Below are 17,131 nucleotides of genomic sequence, written 5' to 3'. Positions count from 1 at the left end.
AGCAGTCACAATTTAATGTCTCTTCCATCTTGGATCCTCCAGTTTTCAAATTTTCCTCCTTAACCTACAAACTTCATCCTCTAACAATTTTACTTTTCTGCTGTCTGGTCTGAAAAAAAGGTAAAGTTAGTTAATTACAGATAATCTCTGATCAACATTGTTTTTAGCTTTTAGCACATTATCATTGTACCCCACTTTACTTACTGGAATAATATGATCCAACTCAAAAATGATTTAATCCCTGACACATAATACTGAGCATTTATATTATTGCAGAATTTTGTCACTAGTTTTATATTAATTGAATCTGTCTAGCCATAGGTATAGTCACAGGAGACGGATGTTGTATTCAGTAAAATATGACAATTTTTTTGACAACATCGTTACACTAAATAACCGTATATATTACAGATAACAGTAATTTCATGCTTTCAAATATTTTTGCCATTTTTTATTGATAAAACGCCAGACTTTTGTGGTATAGGCCTTTAGTATGTCACTAATGCATCCACTCAGACTCCGCATGTTGCATATAGCTGCTTCCGGTTTCATCATGTTGTTATTTGCACCTGTATTGTGTACAGTTTCATGCATTAACTATTTTCTTGAGTTTGTTTTTTCTAAATTACCAAATTACATCAGATTATAGAAATAGTGATGTCATGTAAAAGAAAATGATCTCGAACATCTCAACTCCTAACGATATCGTACCACGTCTGGTATCGAGAACTAGGGGGTGGGGGTGATAATGTTTAGTGATTTTCAGAACTTCGATGAGCAAGTTTAAATTAGGTCTGAACAAAATCGTGTCATTAGCTTGGTTATAAATAATATGATGACACATATAAACCAATAAAATATCCATATAACTTCTACTGAAATAATCACAAATGAACAAGAAAAAGATACCGTAATTTTGGTCATCCAGGCTTGGTATGCTTTTCCGCCTAATTTTGCTCTCACCAAATCATTTCCTTCATATTCTTCAAAATCGCTTCTCTGCGCTTCTACTTATTTTAAAAAAATTATATTGAAAATATTCTCATCTGTCCATTCCATGGAGTCCACGGGTTTTGTTCGAGGTTTTTGCCATGATCTTTGGTTTCTGAGGAAGGTTAACTGTTGAAATCTCGCGCGTATATTAACCAATCATATCACGTCTTCTTTCATAGTCATCCAATCAGGATAATCATTGTTAATATATTTCGGTTTTTACTGCAAATTGGCAACCAGTGACTAAGTCAATAGAATATGCAGTTTATAACAGTAATGGAGAAAGAAAAAAAAAATGTTTGGACAAAGTCATTGAAAGCTTTTTAAAGCAAATACATTTTGTTGATGCTGGCCAGAAAATATTTTCCCATATTAATCCAGAAATACTCAGGTTAAGTACACAAGTATTGAATTAAAGATCTGTATGAACATTTATACAGTATATCATTAAAAAAAAAAAAAAATCACCATTATTTAAATTTCACTAATATTGTGAGAAGTTTGTATGATGAATTTTCATGAACATTTTATAAATATAATGATATAGATATTTAATATACATTTTTTTAAGAAATACCTTGGTATTGCATCAAAGTACTTGAATTGTTCATGAACCATTAGTTCATGACATTTCAGGAACTTCAAAGATATTATAATAGTTCATAAAAGTTCATCAGTGTGTTCATGAACTTCAAGTACATGATTCATCCAAATTCTTGAAGTTCATGAACTTAGTTGAGGAACTTTCATGAACACTTCATGATTGTTCATGAAGTCATGAATTTGTTTTCGTAGGGGCGTGTCTGAAGAAAACAAGCTTGCGCAAGCTAATTTAACTTTCTGAAGAAAACAAGTAAGCTTGCGCAAGCTAGTTTTACTTTATGAAACAAACAAGAAAGCTTGTGCAAGCTAGTTTTAATTTCTGAAGCAAACAAGAAAGCTTGTACAAGCTTGTGCAAGCTTGCGGTTATATCCAGCTATCTTGCCTAAGCCTCCACTTGCTTGTACAAGCTTGCGCAAGCATCCATGTTAGCTTATAAACATCAAACTAGCTTATTGTAAGCTTGCCACAAGCTTTCAGCAAGGATGCATTTTTGTGCACAGCAGCTAATTTGAAAATCTTATTATTGCTGTAAAAAAATCAGAAGGAAAAAATGGTCTTGCCTTGAAATCATGGAAATTCTTTTCTGCCAGTAGAGCATCAGTGCCATCAAGGGACTCTTGTTCTGTTTTTCATTGCCACTAAAAGACTTATGGGAAATAGAATTGATCTACGTCAGTCTTAATACTTGAATTAATATCAATAAACTCTAAGATCTATTTTCAACATCTTGTTTCCATTTGTCATGGGACAGCAATTCCAGTTTGGACTTACTTACCTGGCAAGATGATGTGGGGAAAATAGTCTTCAAATTTGAATTTATCTGATGTATTCTATGCAAAAGGGTGGCAGCTAACATGTAATTTAACTTGCCTGTCAATGATTTTTAGCTGTGCAGGGTGGCCAGGCAAGGGAATTTTAATTTGCATTCTTTTTAAATTTGTGCAGTTCAGATACAGGAGACATCATTGAACATAAACAGTTGAGACAGCAGGTTCTAAAGAACACTTGTCTATTAATACTTAGTTAACTTTAAAATTACTGGAAAGCTTGAATTAAATTTATGCAGACATTCTATTATTTATTTCAAAATCATGTTTAAAAATATTTGATTTACATTTATGTGAACTTTTATGTTTTTACATCTTATTTTAAAATTAGTCAACTTTAAATGTTTTTTTCAGTGCAGAAAGGCTGGCCTCATAAGAGAAGGAACAATGCACTTCATGTTTCATCATGGAGGGAATATTTGATATACATGTGTGTTACTCTTAAATTAGGTCATAACAATGATTGCTACTCAAAATATCCAGGATGCTCAGTATCCCTTGCTACTGTCATTTGAGTTCCATGAATACATGGCACACCTTTGACCATCATACAGACTAAAGGTTATAGCGTCCACCCTGGATTCGGGAGGCCATGGGTTCTGACCCTGGCCAAGTCATACCAACGACTTCCAAAAATTGTACTAACAGCTGCCTCGCTTGGCGCTCAGCATTAAGAGGTTAGTGTTAGGACTGTTCAGCCTGGTGTCAGGATAAGGTGCCTGGGTGGGACATCATGCTATATGTCTGCGGCATGATGCCCCAGTGCTAGACATCACTATAAACTGCCACACTGCAGACATTGTATTGATATGACTGGAAAATTTTTAAAGCTATGTGCAAAATCTAAATCACACACACACACTAACCATCATACATTTTTGAATACTAAATTTATAATGATATTGAGATTTAGCTGTTCTTTTTGTTAGCTATGGCATTGTGTCCACTGTCAGTTACTAAGAATAGTTTATTTTTAAATAATATGACACTTTCTATAGTTAGCACTTCTGGGGCATAAGTCTTTAAACTGTTTGCCAAAAAAGATGAACAAATTTTAAATAGTAAACGTTTGAATCGTATCCAGATGTTTTGTGGTTTTCATTATGTCTACTGGTCATGAACAAAAAGAGCTTATGAAATAGTCCATTGTGTATCTGTCTGTTAGAACAAGTTTGTTTTCATTATGCCTCCTAAACTACATGGACAATTGCAATAAAACTCTAAACATGTGTAATAACCTGCATTTAGGGAGTGATGTATGCATGCGTATATACGGTAAACACTGTTCATACAAGCAGTCCAATTCGGTCTGGATTTTTTTAAAAAAATTATAAATCAGTGCATTAGCAGTGAATTGCTCAAATGAGTTGACATTACTATTTTCTAGGATCCTGTGTTTTGTTTACTTGTCGATTAATAGTTTGCTGGTATAGTCTACGTGTTTTTGTGATAGCGAAAATAGGGAGTATCATGCTGGTGGCTGGCATCCTTGATAATTTGATTAGTGCCTATTTCTAGTTAACTGCCTAAGACTGTACACTATATACTCAATGTGTTTATAGTCATATGTATATGTCATCGCATTTAAGTTTGTTTTTCCTCTTCTTTATTTCTTTGGTACATATAACTGTTGACTACCCTTTCATGCGGTCTACCTCAGTAATATTGTAAGAGTGCATAACATGGTTTCCGAACCATTGCTATGAGCGACAGACTAACACGGTATGTGCCGCGAAATACAAAACTGATTTTTTTTCTTCTTTTTCTATTTTTACTTATGGCAATTCAATCGCAATGTAGAAATGTGTAAAATATCCAGCTGGTAATTTCCACAAATAATCAATATGAAAATTAACTAAATATACACATGCAGTACTAGCGCATGCCGGTTTGAATATTCCAACAAGGATTGTGGGTTTTGTGGGTATTGTGGGTTTTTGTCAGGAGTACATAAGGCTTTGTGGGCTGCTTGAGAGAGTTCAGTCAGCTAGCAGCCATCAAACTAGGTACATCACAGTTTTTGTGAGTTTTATTTTTTTTAAATTTTTTTAATTTTGTTTTTTTTAGTTTATTAGAGAATTATGTAACTTTAGGCAATATTTTGGACAGTAAATATTTTTGTAAAGTTTATTTAAGTACAAATCAATTTTTTATTTAAGTTATTTTATTCTTATTCTAATTCCTTTGTCTCTTCCAAATTATATGCATTCTAGTCATTTTTAATTTTTTTTATAAGCAAACTAGATATTGTTTTATCATTTGTTATTTGAAATTCAATTATATGGTCAAGTGAGTGTTGTCCTCACAGACCCAAACTTTTATTTATTTCTTTATTTATTTTCTTTATTTAATTAGTTTTATGAAGCTAAATACATACAGAATTGTTTTGCTACACTACAAATATATAATTCCTTTTTCCTAAATTATAGGTCCAACAAAGTTCTTAGGGAAATAAAATGTCTAAGTCATTGTGAGTGTTTTCCTCACCGACTTGACATTCTAAATTCAATTCAACAATACTTGATTATTCTAGCAATCTATAAAACACAAGTTATTTGTCTATTTTATAATTTATTAGTTGTCTAAGTCATTGTGAGTGTTTTCCTCACCGACTTAACAGCCAATTTACTTCCATTTATACCAATTCACTTCAAATAAGTATTACGCTATAGTTGAGGTGTGAAGTCAAGCAAGTGTTTTCCTTGCAGATTTTTACATTTCAATCAAGTCATAGTTTCTCTTCTGTAGTAACTTTTATTGCAGCTGAATCCACATATGGTAACTCTAATATAATCTTCACTCATCAGAAGAAATAATATAATGAAATAATAGTATAGTGCTAATGTGTACCCTGACTTTGCATGAAATTATCATATACCATACTGTACCTCCAAACAATTGTAGTAGTTTGGCTTAGGAGAAAAACAACAAGACTGTCATGGTCATGAACTGACTATATTCGCTGTTTCTTAATAAATGAATCATCTTGTGTTATGGTTGAAAAGAAATCAAGAGTTCGAGTTTACTCCATTCTCCCCCTCCTTTAGTCAGCTGATAAGAAGCATACTCATCCCTGGTGAGATACTCCAAGATAGTATTATCAGGACCTAGCTTGGCCGTTACACATGTTTATCCCATATAGTCCTAAATGAAAAATGGTGATCATCCAATATGGCCACCATAATTACCATCTCCAAAATTCTTCTGAAAGGAAGGTCATATGAACATCGGGTTTTCACTAATAGATTTCGTATGATGTCTAGTTGATTCTAAATGAAAATGGTGTCAATATGATTTCCAGTATGGCCACCACAGTGGCCATCTTGAAAATCTTGCTGTTGTTAATCAACCTGAATTAAAAGTAATATTGTCTTGGTGTGATATAGAGTTGGTCCAGTAATAAAAATAATGTCAATCTGATGTTAAGTATGGTTAACACAGCAACTGTCTTGAAAATCTTGTCACTACTCCTGAATAGCTGGTCATATCAACATGTGGTTTTTGCTAAACAGCTTCATTAGCTGTCTTGTTGGTCCTAATGGTACTATTTGGATTTCAGCATGTGGCCATCATGAAAATTTTGTTTCTCCTGAATGAATGGTCATATCAGCATCTTATGATGTCTTGTTGAATGAAATAAAAATGGTGCAAATCAGACTTCTAATATGACTGCCACAATACCCATCTTAAAAATTTTAAGATCAATGCTTCTCCTAGATGGATACTGCTCCGGTGGTCTAGTAGTTAGAGCGTCCTCCTCAGATACGGGAGGTCGTGGGTTCGATCCCCGGCCAAATCATACCAAAGACTTACAAAAATTGTACTAGCAGCTGGGTGGGACATCATGCTACATGTCTGCGGCATGATGCCCCAGTGCTAGACATCACTATAAACTGTCACACTGCAGGCATCATAATAATATGACTGAAAAATTGATAAAGCTTCATTAAAAATTCAAATTACACATACATTCTCCATGATGGCTGGTCATATTGACATTGTGTTTTCACCAGAAGTCTTCTTAAGATTTCTAGTTGGTACCAAATAGAAATCATGCTAATCTGATATTGAATATGGCCACCATGGCATCCATCTTGAACATTTTGTTATTGTTAGTTCTCCAAAACAGAAAGTCAACATTGTGTTTCCACAAGGAGACATCTAAGGATATCTGGTTAGTCCTAAATGATTTGAAAATCTTTTAAGAATATCATAGATGGTTTCACCACTCATCAGTTACAAGGAAGAAATGGTCTTATCTTGAATTCTTGGAAATTCTTTTCAGCCAGTATTGTGTCAGTCTCTATGAGGATTCTTTGTCATTTAGAGCCATAAAATAAATTAAAAAATTTCTGTTATTTTTACAGGGTTTGTACCTAGACGGTCGTATGCACTGAAAGGAAGGCAAATAAATTCTGTTGCAAAGTCTGAAGAGTCAGATATTTATGAACTAGCCAGAGATATTGATGAAATAGATGGTGCCGTTCTATTTTCACAGAAGTCGTCTGAACAGTATTCAGTAATACAGGACTGCAGTGGTCAGGAATACAATCATTTAGATGAACTTCATGAACAGACTTTGAAAAAAGCTTCACTTCAGAAGGATGTGGCATCATATGACCACATAAATGTTTGGCAAGATAAACTGTCACCCAGATCTTCCCAGAATACATCAGCTGCGGAAGAGAAGAGACAGTCAGTAGTTTCTGATGATGTTTTTATCCCAGATATGGCGCAGAATAATCCAAACCCATTGCCTGCGAATTATGAAGAACCTTGGGATTCCAAAGAGAGACAACAAATACTTGATAAAATGTTAGAAAAAGTTAATCGGCATTCCACTAATACCCAAGAGAATAGTAGCACATCTAATAATGATCCATCCTGCCTTCCCAGTTTACCAAAACCACCTCAAAGTCAAACACAAACACTGAGGCAAGCAAGAGTATCTGAAACAGATTCTCCACTAGCAGGTATTTATGAAGATGCATGGGATACCCCTGAAAATCAGAGAAGATTGAGTGAAATAATTGAGAAAGCTGAGGCACGCTTCTCGCAAAGTAGTGATGTCAGTCCGAAACCTTCAACCAAATCTGAGCAGTTTTTCTCACAGAGCAGTGATGCCAATCCTCAGACACCACCAGTTCCATTACATGTTAGAGCATCACAGAAAGCAAAGTATCCATCAGATGGTAGCTATGAGTCAGCATGGAGTACTCGGCAAACCCAAGCCAAAAATGAGGAAACAATAAATCGGATGGAGAGAGAAAGTCGTAGAAGTTTGGTGAATAAGACTGAAAGGACTTCCCCTAACTTAGTTGCAAGTAAGAAAATACAGCAAATCACAGAATTTTAACAAGTATGGAAATTTTTGTAAAAATATCAAAGAGAGTAAGTAGTTAATAATATTATAAATTATAAACATACAATTCAAGACATCCAATCAAATTTTACCTTACTAAAACTTTGTCTTGAAAGGTAAGGAAACTTAATTGCTTCTGATTGACAAATAATTTTATTGGGACCCTGCTTGACAGAGGCAGCAGAATTCTCTTGTAATCATTTGTCTGTCCATCAGTTATTTCAATGTTGCAAGATAATTGTATGGTGAATTGCTGGATTTTAATCAAATGGTGTGCAGGTCAACATACATGTTGATGAAAGCTTAAATTGGTTTGATATCTATCCTGTTTCTTTCATCATTAGGGAGTTGTGACCTTTGATTTCATATGTCATTAATTTAGGTTTCTGCAGTATAAATTTCCCAAGGAATGTTGGACTTAAACTAAAAATTGCCATGAAATTAGGTGATGATGACCTTTATTTGGCAAAAACTGTTGATGAGATCCTTGATAAGTTTGATTTCCAGTGTTCCTAGACATTATATATAGTATATATTCCCACTAATTGTCTGTCCTCAGGCTTTGGTTTCCGTTGCTTAACCTTAGATTTCAACAAACTTAGTATGCCGTTTTGTATTGAGTTTCATTTCCAGCATTTCACAATATCATTTCCAGATGTTATGCACCTATCACTTTATACTGATGAAAGCTTCAAGGTATCTCAAGTATTCTGCAATATCATTTACAGGAATTAAGCATCCAGATATTGTTTGTCTTCCTGACTTTGGGTTCCACAGCATGACTTTACCAAGGATTGTTGAATTTCAACTAAATTTGGTATAGGGCTTGATATTGATATGGTCTTGTATGAGTGCCACCTCCAACATTCCATAGCATGATTTACAAGAGTTATGTCCCCTGGTTGCACATTCCTTAAACTATCTGTAGCATTACCAAGGATTGTTGGATTTTAAACAAATTTGGCATGCAGCTTTATACATATTGGAGATAGAATGACTTTAATTTCCAGCATTCCATAATTTTTATCATTTACAAGAGTTGTGGGCCCTAAATGCAAATCCACTTTTACTTTCTACATTATGCCTTTACTAAGAAATATTGGATTTCAACCAGGTTGATTATACACCTTTATACTGACAAGACTTTGCATGAATTAGATTTTCAGCATTGCAAATTATCATCGACAGGAGTTCTATCTTCTACCATATGTACTTGCTTTTAAGACAAGTACAACTGCAAACTGCACAGACCCAGCTCTGCTGTTGCATAATGTGCTGGCAGATCTTGTTCTCTTTAGTTTGTTAGGAATAATCAGTAGAACAGACAATATAGACCATGATCCACAAGTGCATTATGCTATGGAAGATCAGGATTTTAGTTGTTGGCAGTTTGACTAGACTTATAAGCAAGTACATACAGTAATTGCCAGTTCTCACATTTCTTAACACAGATTTTTCAACTTAAGGCCCAGCTGAGTTTGGGCCCTTTGCAGTGCATCCATCTCTAATAGCACCAGTTACATATAAAATTTATAGAAAAAATGTTCAGAGTTTTGCTTTTTAGAACCGGTATAATGGAGACTTTCTTGCTTTTATTTCTGCAATTAATGGCTTTCCCGATGCCTGGGTTGTCAGCATACATGGAAGCCATTGACAATAAAAGCAGTATTATTCCATGCATGTATCATAATGTTGCTTAAAGGTCTGGATGACAACCAGCTGAAATTGGCTGTAAGTTTTGGTAGATGTAGATATAATCATATTTTATTGTATTTCAATATAAGCAGATGTCCTATTCAAAATTATGTAGCTAATATTATCTCTGGGTATCTTGATATAATGTTTATTTAATATTGTAATGCACTACCTGCCATGGCCCTGGGTGGCCAAGTGGTCTAAGGCACTCACCATTACAGATCACTGGCATCTCACTTGGTTTTGATTCTGGGTTTGACCAATATGGGTATGTGAGAAAGTTTGTCACTAGCTACCCATGGGTCATTGATGGGGCGGGGCATGTTCACAGAGTCTTCCTTTGTCAAATATAATGGTCATCTTTTCTCTAATGAAAATGGGCTCTTATAAAAGGAGTGAATTCATCAAGGGAACAAATAATTAAAATACAGTTTTGGTGTATGGAAAGGTAGCCTTATGAAAGAGGTAACCTCTGTTGAAAGGAGCCTTTCAAGGAAATGACCACTGTACAGTCTATTTTGTTCATAGATCTTTTAATTTTTTGTATGTAGAACAGTCAAAATAAATTTAATTTGATGTTGAACTTACCAGTAATTGGAATTAGATTTAATTCAAATTATCAGTTGTCTAATTTTATTGAAATGCCAATTTTATTTCTTTTTCTCAAATTACCTGATGATGATGTAATCTAATGCATTTTGAAACACTGTTATAAGAGCATTTTGTATCTTTAGGTTTTAACATTTCAACTCTTTTTACACAAGTAATTTCTGATTGTCAGCATTTATTTCTGGCCATGTAATCTTGTAAACTCTTCTAACTATTCAGTACAAGTACAGCACTATAGTAAAAGTCATTCAGGTCATGTATGCATATTTACGCACCTTACATTTAGTATAAATTGTTGTTTTAAAATGCAATATAAATTTTGTTTAACCAAAGTATTTTCAGTCCTGATTATTGTATGATCAGCATCTTAACTGTTATCAAGAAACTTCAAGATGAAAATTACCAATTGGTATGGACTTCTACAATGCAGGCCATGTACTAAACTGGGTTAAAAAAAACGTCAAGTCTAATCGTCACAGTATAGGGTAGTATGAATTTGTTTATTAACATGTGTAGCTTTCATTGTGACATAACATCATGCAGCATTAAATCTGGACTGTACTGGATCATGGCTTTAGGTTGATTTCGTCCAAAAATATCCATGTACTTTAACATTGATTTTCCCATAAATATACTTCTTAGAGAGTGTAAATAATGACCTTGCAAAGAAATATGGCAGCATGAGGAACCAAATAAAGTGAATAATTGCCATTTAAAGGTATGTAGAATCAAATTCTAAAAAAAATTACACCCATTACTGAAATAATTGCTGTGAATGCATACATGACCTGTATGACTTTTACCTTGCCCCACTACAGGGCCCCTCATTATAACACATCCTGTTATAAGGCATAAATGATGATGGATCCCATTCTATCATGTAATAGTAAAATAATATAAATATACCTGTAACATACTTCATTATAAAGCCATCCTACTGTAGGGCTTCGATTAACAATGTTTTAATGAGGGAGTTCTATATTCATGGAGGCAGCTGAACAATCTGCCAGTATTGACTTTCTAGGGAAAAGGAGCCTTTATCTAATGTTTCCATCTTAAAATAGCATTCCAGTAATATCACAGTTCTGCCTCAATGGCACACATCTTGCCAATATTTCACTATACTGTAGTACAGAAATTGTGGAGAAAGTAGACAACTATACATAACAGCTTGTCTCTTATCAAACTGAGCTGAAAATATACAGTACATGTATCCACTGTGCCATTCTTTATATTCTTACAACACAGATTGACCTGTTTTCTGAATGAGTAGATGAAATTTAAGTTTTGAACACTTTTGATTGTAATCAAAACTTATATTTATAATCACAGTCTGTCACGATCAGTTTTTTTCATGACTTTGTTACAGACAGAAAAGCATTTGCCCCTCAGACATCTCCATCACACCGACAATGCCAACAGCACCAACATATTTTGTCAGAAAGAATAGATCCTATGATTCCACTTGAAAAGCAAAAGTAAGTATAATAGATAAAAGTTGTACTTGTACTTGAGTTTTCTTGTTATCAGCAAAATGAATCTATCATGATTTCACATTGCAAATGAAAAGATAGTTATTTCTTGTCCAACGGTGATTGTGTTCCTTCAGTGAATATTAAAAATATCTGTTGTAACACACTTGTAAAATATGTAGGTTAACCATCTGCCTTTTCCATGGTGTTTTTGTAGTATATACTGTGTTATGAAATGGAATCATACTTGCAAAAACATTATGTATAATATGAAAAATATGATTGGATACTTCCAAATCCCTTGACAAAGTCCTGTTTATGAAAAAAACAGTTTTCATTTATCTTCATGGGATATATATGGAAAACTATCACCATGGGGCAGTTTATACAGTTGATTGTCATGAAGGTGATTGAAAGAAAAGTCAGTTAGACACAACAACCATCATTACACAGATTACTTAATTGACTGACAATAGCTGGAGTGTAAAGACCTAATAGTATTTCCTTACCATAAATATTTTCAGCATGTTTTCTGTTTTCTAATTTCATGGTGCTTTTTTTGTAATCGTATCATTATATAGGTGTTATCCAATGTTGTAAAGCATTTAGAGCTTCTGAAGATTAGGCAATATACAAAGTCCTCATTATTATTATTATTATTATTTATGTTGTGTTAAGAATCCATTGTGGGGTAACCCATTAGGCAAATTTATGTAGCTGAAGTACATGAAGTGGAAGAACTAATTCATTTGAAGTTTGATAAATCAAAGAGGCACGTGTTGAAGAAATAATACTCTTTCATGCCATGAATGACATTGTGTCCATTACAGATTATTGGGTACTTCATAATCAGCAGAAACTTTTCTTTGAAATCTGATTTTACTCCAAATAAAACACAAAAAACATGATTTTCTTTTTGTTGGTAGTTTTAATAGTGTGAAAGTCTGCTTCAATTTTGAGGGCAGATCGTTGAATTGCTGCTGTGATTCAGGAAAGGATTAGCCACTAACAGTTGAAATGAAGCCCAGGAAAACTAAATTTTAGAGCTCATTCCCAGAAGTCACATGGTGGAGCATTCTAACTAGTGTAGCCAGTGCATGTTTGACACCCCCACAAGGCAATGCAAATGCAAAAGGATCATTTTCTTTGCTGAGAAAAAATCATCTTGATCGTTAGGGAACTCTGAATAGCACCATCCAGTCTCTGATGAGTGTGAAGATGAATACAAATGAAACTTCGCCTTCAGCCACCCCAGCCCCACCCCTACTGATTCATTGAGAGTAATAAAGACTACGTCTGTTTTCCCCTGTCAGATGGATTTGAAAGACTGAAGACTACTTCTGTATTCCACTGCCAGATGGATTTTAAAGACTGAAGACTACATCTGTATTCTACTGTCAGATGGATTTTAAAGACTGAAGACTACTTCTGTATTCTACTGTCAGATGGATTTGAAAGACTGAAGACTACATCTGTATTCCACTGTCAAATGGATTTTAAAGACTGAAGACTACATCTGTATTCCACTGTCAGATGGATTTTAAAGACTGAAGACTACATCTGTATTCTACTGTCAGATGGATTTTAAAGACTGAAGACTACATCTGTATTCCACTGTCAGATGGATTTTAAAGACTGAAGACTACATCTGTATTCCACTGTCAGATGGATTTGAAAGACTGAAGACTACATCTGTATTCCACTGTCAGATGGATTTGAAAGACTGAAGACTACATCTGTATTCTACTGTTAGATGGATTTTAAAGACTGAAGACTACATCTGTATTCCACTGTCAAGTGGATTTTAAAGACTGAAGACTACATCTGTATTCTACTGTCAGATGGATTTTAAAGACTGAAGACTACATCTGTATTCCACTGTCAGATGGATTTGAAAGACTGAAGACTACATCTGTATTCCACTGTCAGATGGATTTGAAAGACTGAAGACTACGTCTGTATTCTACTGTCAGATGGATTTTAAAGACTGAAGACTACATCTGTATTCCACTGTCAGATGGATTTGAAAGACTGAAGACTACATCTGTATTCTACTGTCAGATGGATTTTAAATCCACTGTCAAGTGGATTTGAAGGACTGAAGACTACAGCTGTATTCCACTGTCAGATGGATTTTAAAGACTGAAGACTACATCTGTATTCCACTGTCAGATGGATTTGAAAGACTGAAGACTACATCTGTATTCCACTGTCAGATGGATTTGAAAGACTGAAGACTACATCTGTATTCCACTGTCAGATGGATTTGAAAGACTGAAGACTACATCTGTATTCCACTGTCAGATGGATTTGAAAGACTGAAGGCTACATCTGTATTCTACTGTCAGATGGATTTTAAAGACTGAAGACTACATCTGTATTCCACTGTCAAGTGGATTTTAAAGACTGAAGACTACATCTGTATTCTACTGTCAGATGGATTTTAAAGACTGAAGACTACATCTGTATTCCACTGTCAGATGGATTTGAAAGAATGAAGACTACATCTGTATTCTACTGTCAGATGGATTTTAAAGACTGAAGACTACATCTGTATTCCACTGTCAGATGGATTTGAAAGACTGAAGACTACATCTGTATTCCACTGTCAGATGGATTTGAAAGACTGAAGACTACATCTGTATTCCACTGTCAGATGGATTTGAAAGACTGAAGACTACATCTGTATTCTACTGTCAGATGGATTTTAAAGACTGAAGACTACATCTGTATTCCACTGTCAAGTGGATTTTAAAGACTGAAGACTACATCTGTATTCTACTGTCAGATGGATTTTAAAGACTGAAGACTACATCTGTATTCCACTGTTAGATGGATTTGAAAGACTGAAGACTACATCTGTATTCTACTGTCAGATGGATTTTAAAGACTGAAGACTACATCTGTATTCCACTGTCAGATGGATTTGAAAGACTGAAGACTACATCTGTATTCCACTGTCAGATGGATTTGAAAGACTGAAGACTACATCTGTATTCCACTGTCAGATGGATTTTAAAGACTGAAGACTAGATCTGTATTCCACCGTCAGATGGGGGCCCCAAGTGGCCGAGTGGTCTAAAGTGTTCACCTTTCCAGATCACTGCCATCTCACCTCTGTCTGCGTATGTTCGAGTCCAAGGCTCGGCTAGCGTGGGTACGTGGCAAAGCCTGCCAGTAGCTTCTCATGGGTCATTGGTTCTTCCCTGGGTTTTCCAGGGTTCTTCCTCCACCAGTTATACTGGCTGCCATATATAGCCTATCTTGTGCTGAAAAATGGCGTTAAACCCTAGAACAACAAAACAACAACAACACTGTCAGATGGATCTTAAAGACTGAAGACTACATCTATATTCCACTGTCAAATGGATTTGAAAGACCAGAGCCTGGTGTATTTGTTTATTTAATATCTGTTTGGTTGTTATTATGTGAGTGTGTGCACATGTGTATGGTGATGATATTTGACAGTACTAAGTCTACCAACTATTTTCCATTTGAAAGTATATTAAATGCTTCCTAGAATTATATTTTTGTTTCTTGTGTTCAAATATGAAATTCCAGTCATTTTCTTTGGGCTTAAATGAGTAGATTCCCTATTCCCAATTGTGCAAGATCACTCAAACCTGAGAAAATCTTGCAGAAGGGTTTCCTTTTTGTTACATATTTGTTATTGTTACAGCATTATTGGTCTTAGCCAGTATACAAATTCCATAATATAATTTATGTTATTTTATTTATCTCATATACATTACTTCATAATTAACCTTTGAAGTAATTTAACCTGTATTGCTATTTTTAGATTTTACCATGGCAGAATTAAAAGAGATGATGCAGAGAAGTTGTTGCTGGTACATAGAGAGGGAAGCTACCTGGTCAGGCTTAGTGAGACCTCCCGGAATGCATACTCTCTGTCAATCAAGTAAGTCACAGCCACCTTTATGATTCATTACTGTCTTGAGGGGATTGCACTTGGAATAGTTTCACTTTAATTTAGTAGAGCTAATGTCTGCCAAATCCTGTATTTTCCATTTCAAGAACTATGCTTGCAAAATACATTTGTAAAATGCAGATACCAACTACTCAGTGCTGGATAGTTCTCATGGAGTCCCATTTATCATAGAGCACAATAAATATTTTAGCAATATGAGTATAGCCTAGAACTCTCAGCTGAGAACCATACCAACAGACATGCCTCAGAATCATGCTTGCATATAGTTTATTTACAGAAGATGGCAGTTCAGTACTTAATTGCCGTAATTGCTTCAGTTAATCCCCAGCTCACAGAATGTCATTCTGAATGAGGTGCCTTCCTATCCACATTCATTCTAGTACAAAACCACCACAATGCCATCTAAGTCTGCAATGACTGTCTTCCAACCTTCTTATTTCAAGAACATGTAGAGGAGGTCTAGAAACAGGCCCAGAGAGGCAAACCTCAGGCAAGTACCCCAAGGTATGCCAGAGTGGAGACCCACCTGCAAGCCCCTTTCCTCAGTGAAGGCCCACTTTCTGAGAGCAATTAATGACAAATCAGAGGGAAACAATGACTGGATTCTACCTAGCTTCTCTACCTGACAGCTTTCTTGCAGAAAATGACATCAGACTTGTGTGCACTTTTTTTTGACATTCTGGTGAGAGTAAGACTTAAACCTTTTACCACAAAATGTGAGAGCCTCTGCCCATTAAACCATGAGTCTTGCAGATCAATTTGTAGTGTCTCCAGGGACATGCATTTACTCAACCCCACCTGTAAAGGACTCTCTTTGCTTCAGACAATTCCAGAGACCCATACAAAGTCATTGTTCTGCAGCAGGAAACACACATTCTTCTTACAAAAAGGGTTGTAGACATTGCTCTCAACACAAACTAACTGGGGTTTTATTCCAGACATTTCCAAGTCTCCAAGGTCCATGGCAAGTTCAGACTGGTCATAGATCGTGGCTGTCTCTCAACCAAATCATTTGGGCATCCAAGTTCAGAATGGAGACACCGAGATTAGCTCTAAATACAGCTCCGGAGGAAGATTTCAGTCAGGTTAGAGTTCCAAGATGTGAACTGTCATGTTCCCATTAGTAGGTCATCCTGGAAATGGCTGAGGATTTCATGCAGGGACACCATGTACCAATTCATGGTACTCATGCTTGGTCTGAATCTCTCTCCTTGGGCCTTTGCTAGAATCATGGGCCAAGTTATGTCAGCCTCAAGAACATCAAACCATACTAACATCATTGTACAGAAGCAGTTGTTGTACCCAGACATTGCATTTATCTGAGCTGAGCTAGTAACCCTCAAGAACTTGCCTTAGAAATAATCTTGGCTTCATAATAACATTGGTTACTCTTCTTCTGCTGGATTTGCACTAATTTGACCTATGTCCATTTATTGACCATATACTAATTCTAACCCGTATCTCACACTAGACTTGAAGATTTATTAGGAGACCAGTCCCAGGGCCAACAATGAGGTAAAAGAATTAACTCTTTCTGCCACTTTTGTACTTTTTTAACATACCATTATGGGATAGCACTGGTCGTTAACTTGGTAACCATTCAGTGACTCACACAGGGCC

General features: G+C 35.3%; 1 protein-coding gene across 2 annotated transcripts in view; it reads left to right on the top strand.

Moving 5' to 3' along the window:
- The window catches only part of LOC149801648 (uncharacterized), a 54,698-nt gene that overhangs the window by 21,731 nt on the left and 15,836 nt on the right, over positions 1-17,131 (top strand). For both annotated transcript variants that reach the window (XM_089955921.1, XM_089955920.1), the window contains exons 3-5: positions 6,792-7,748; positions 11,460-11,568; positions 15,362-15,481. In XM_089955921.1, the coding sequence (XP_089812047.1) occupies positions 6,792-7,748; positions 11,460-11,568; positions 15,362-15,481 (1,186 nt within the window). The remainder of the gene's footprint in view (positions 1-6,791; positions 7,749-11,459; positions 11,569-15,361; positions 15,482-17,131) is intronic.

The sequence above is a fragment of the Sinohyriopsis cumingii genome, chromosome 4 (assembly GCF_028554795.1).
Source record: "Sinohyriopsis cumingii isolate HCF-2022 chromosome 4, ASM2855479v2, whole genome shotgun sequence".
Classification (NCBI taxonomy): domain Eukaryota; kingdom Metazoa; phylum Mollusca; class Bivalvia; order Unionida; family Unionidae; genus Sinohyriopsis; species Sinohyriopsis cumingii.
The sequence above is the reverse complement of the archived record's forward strand: the minus strand, read 5'-3'. Positions and strand labels throughout refer to the sequence as shown.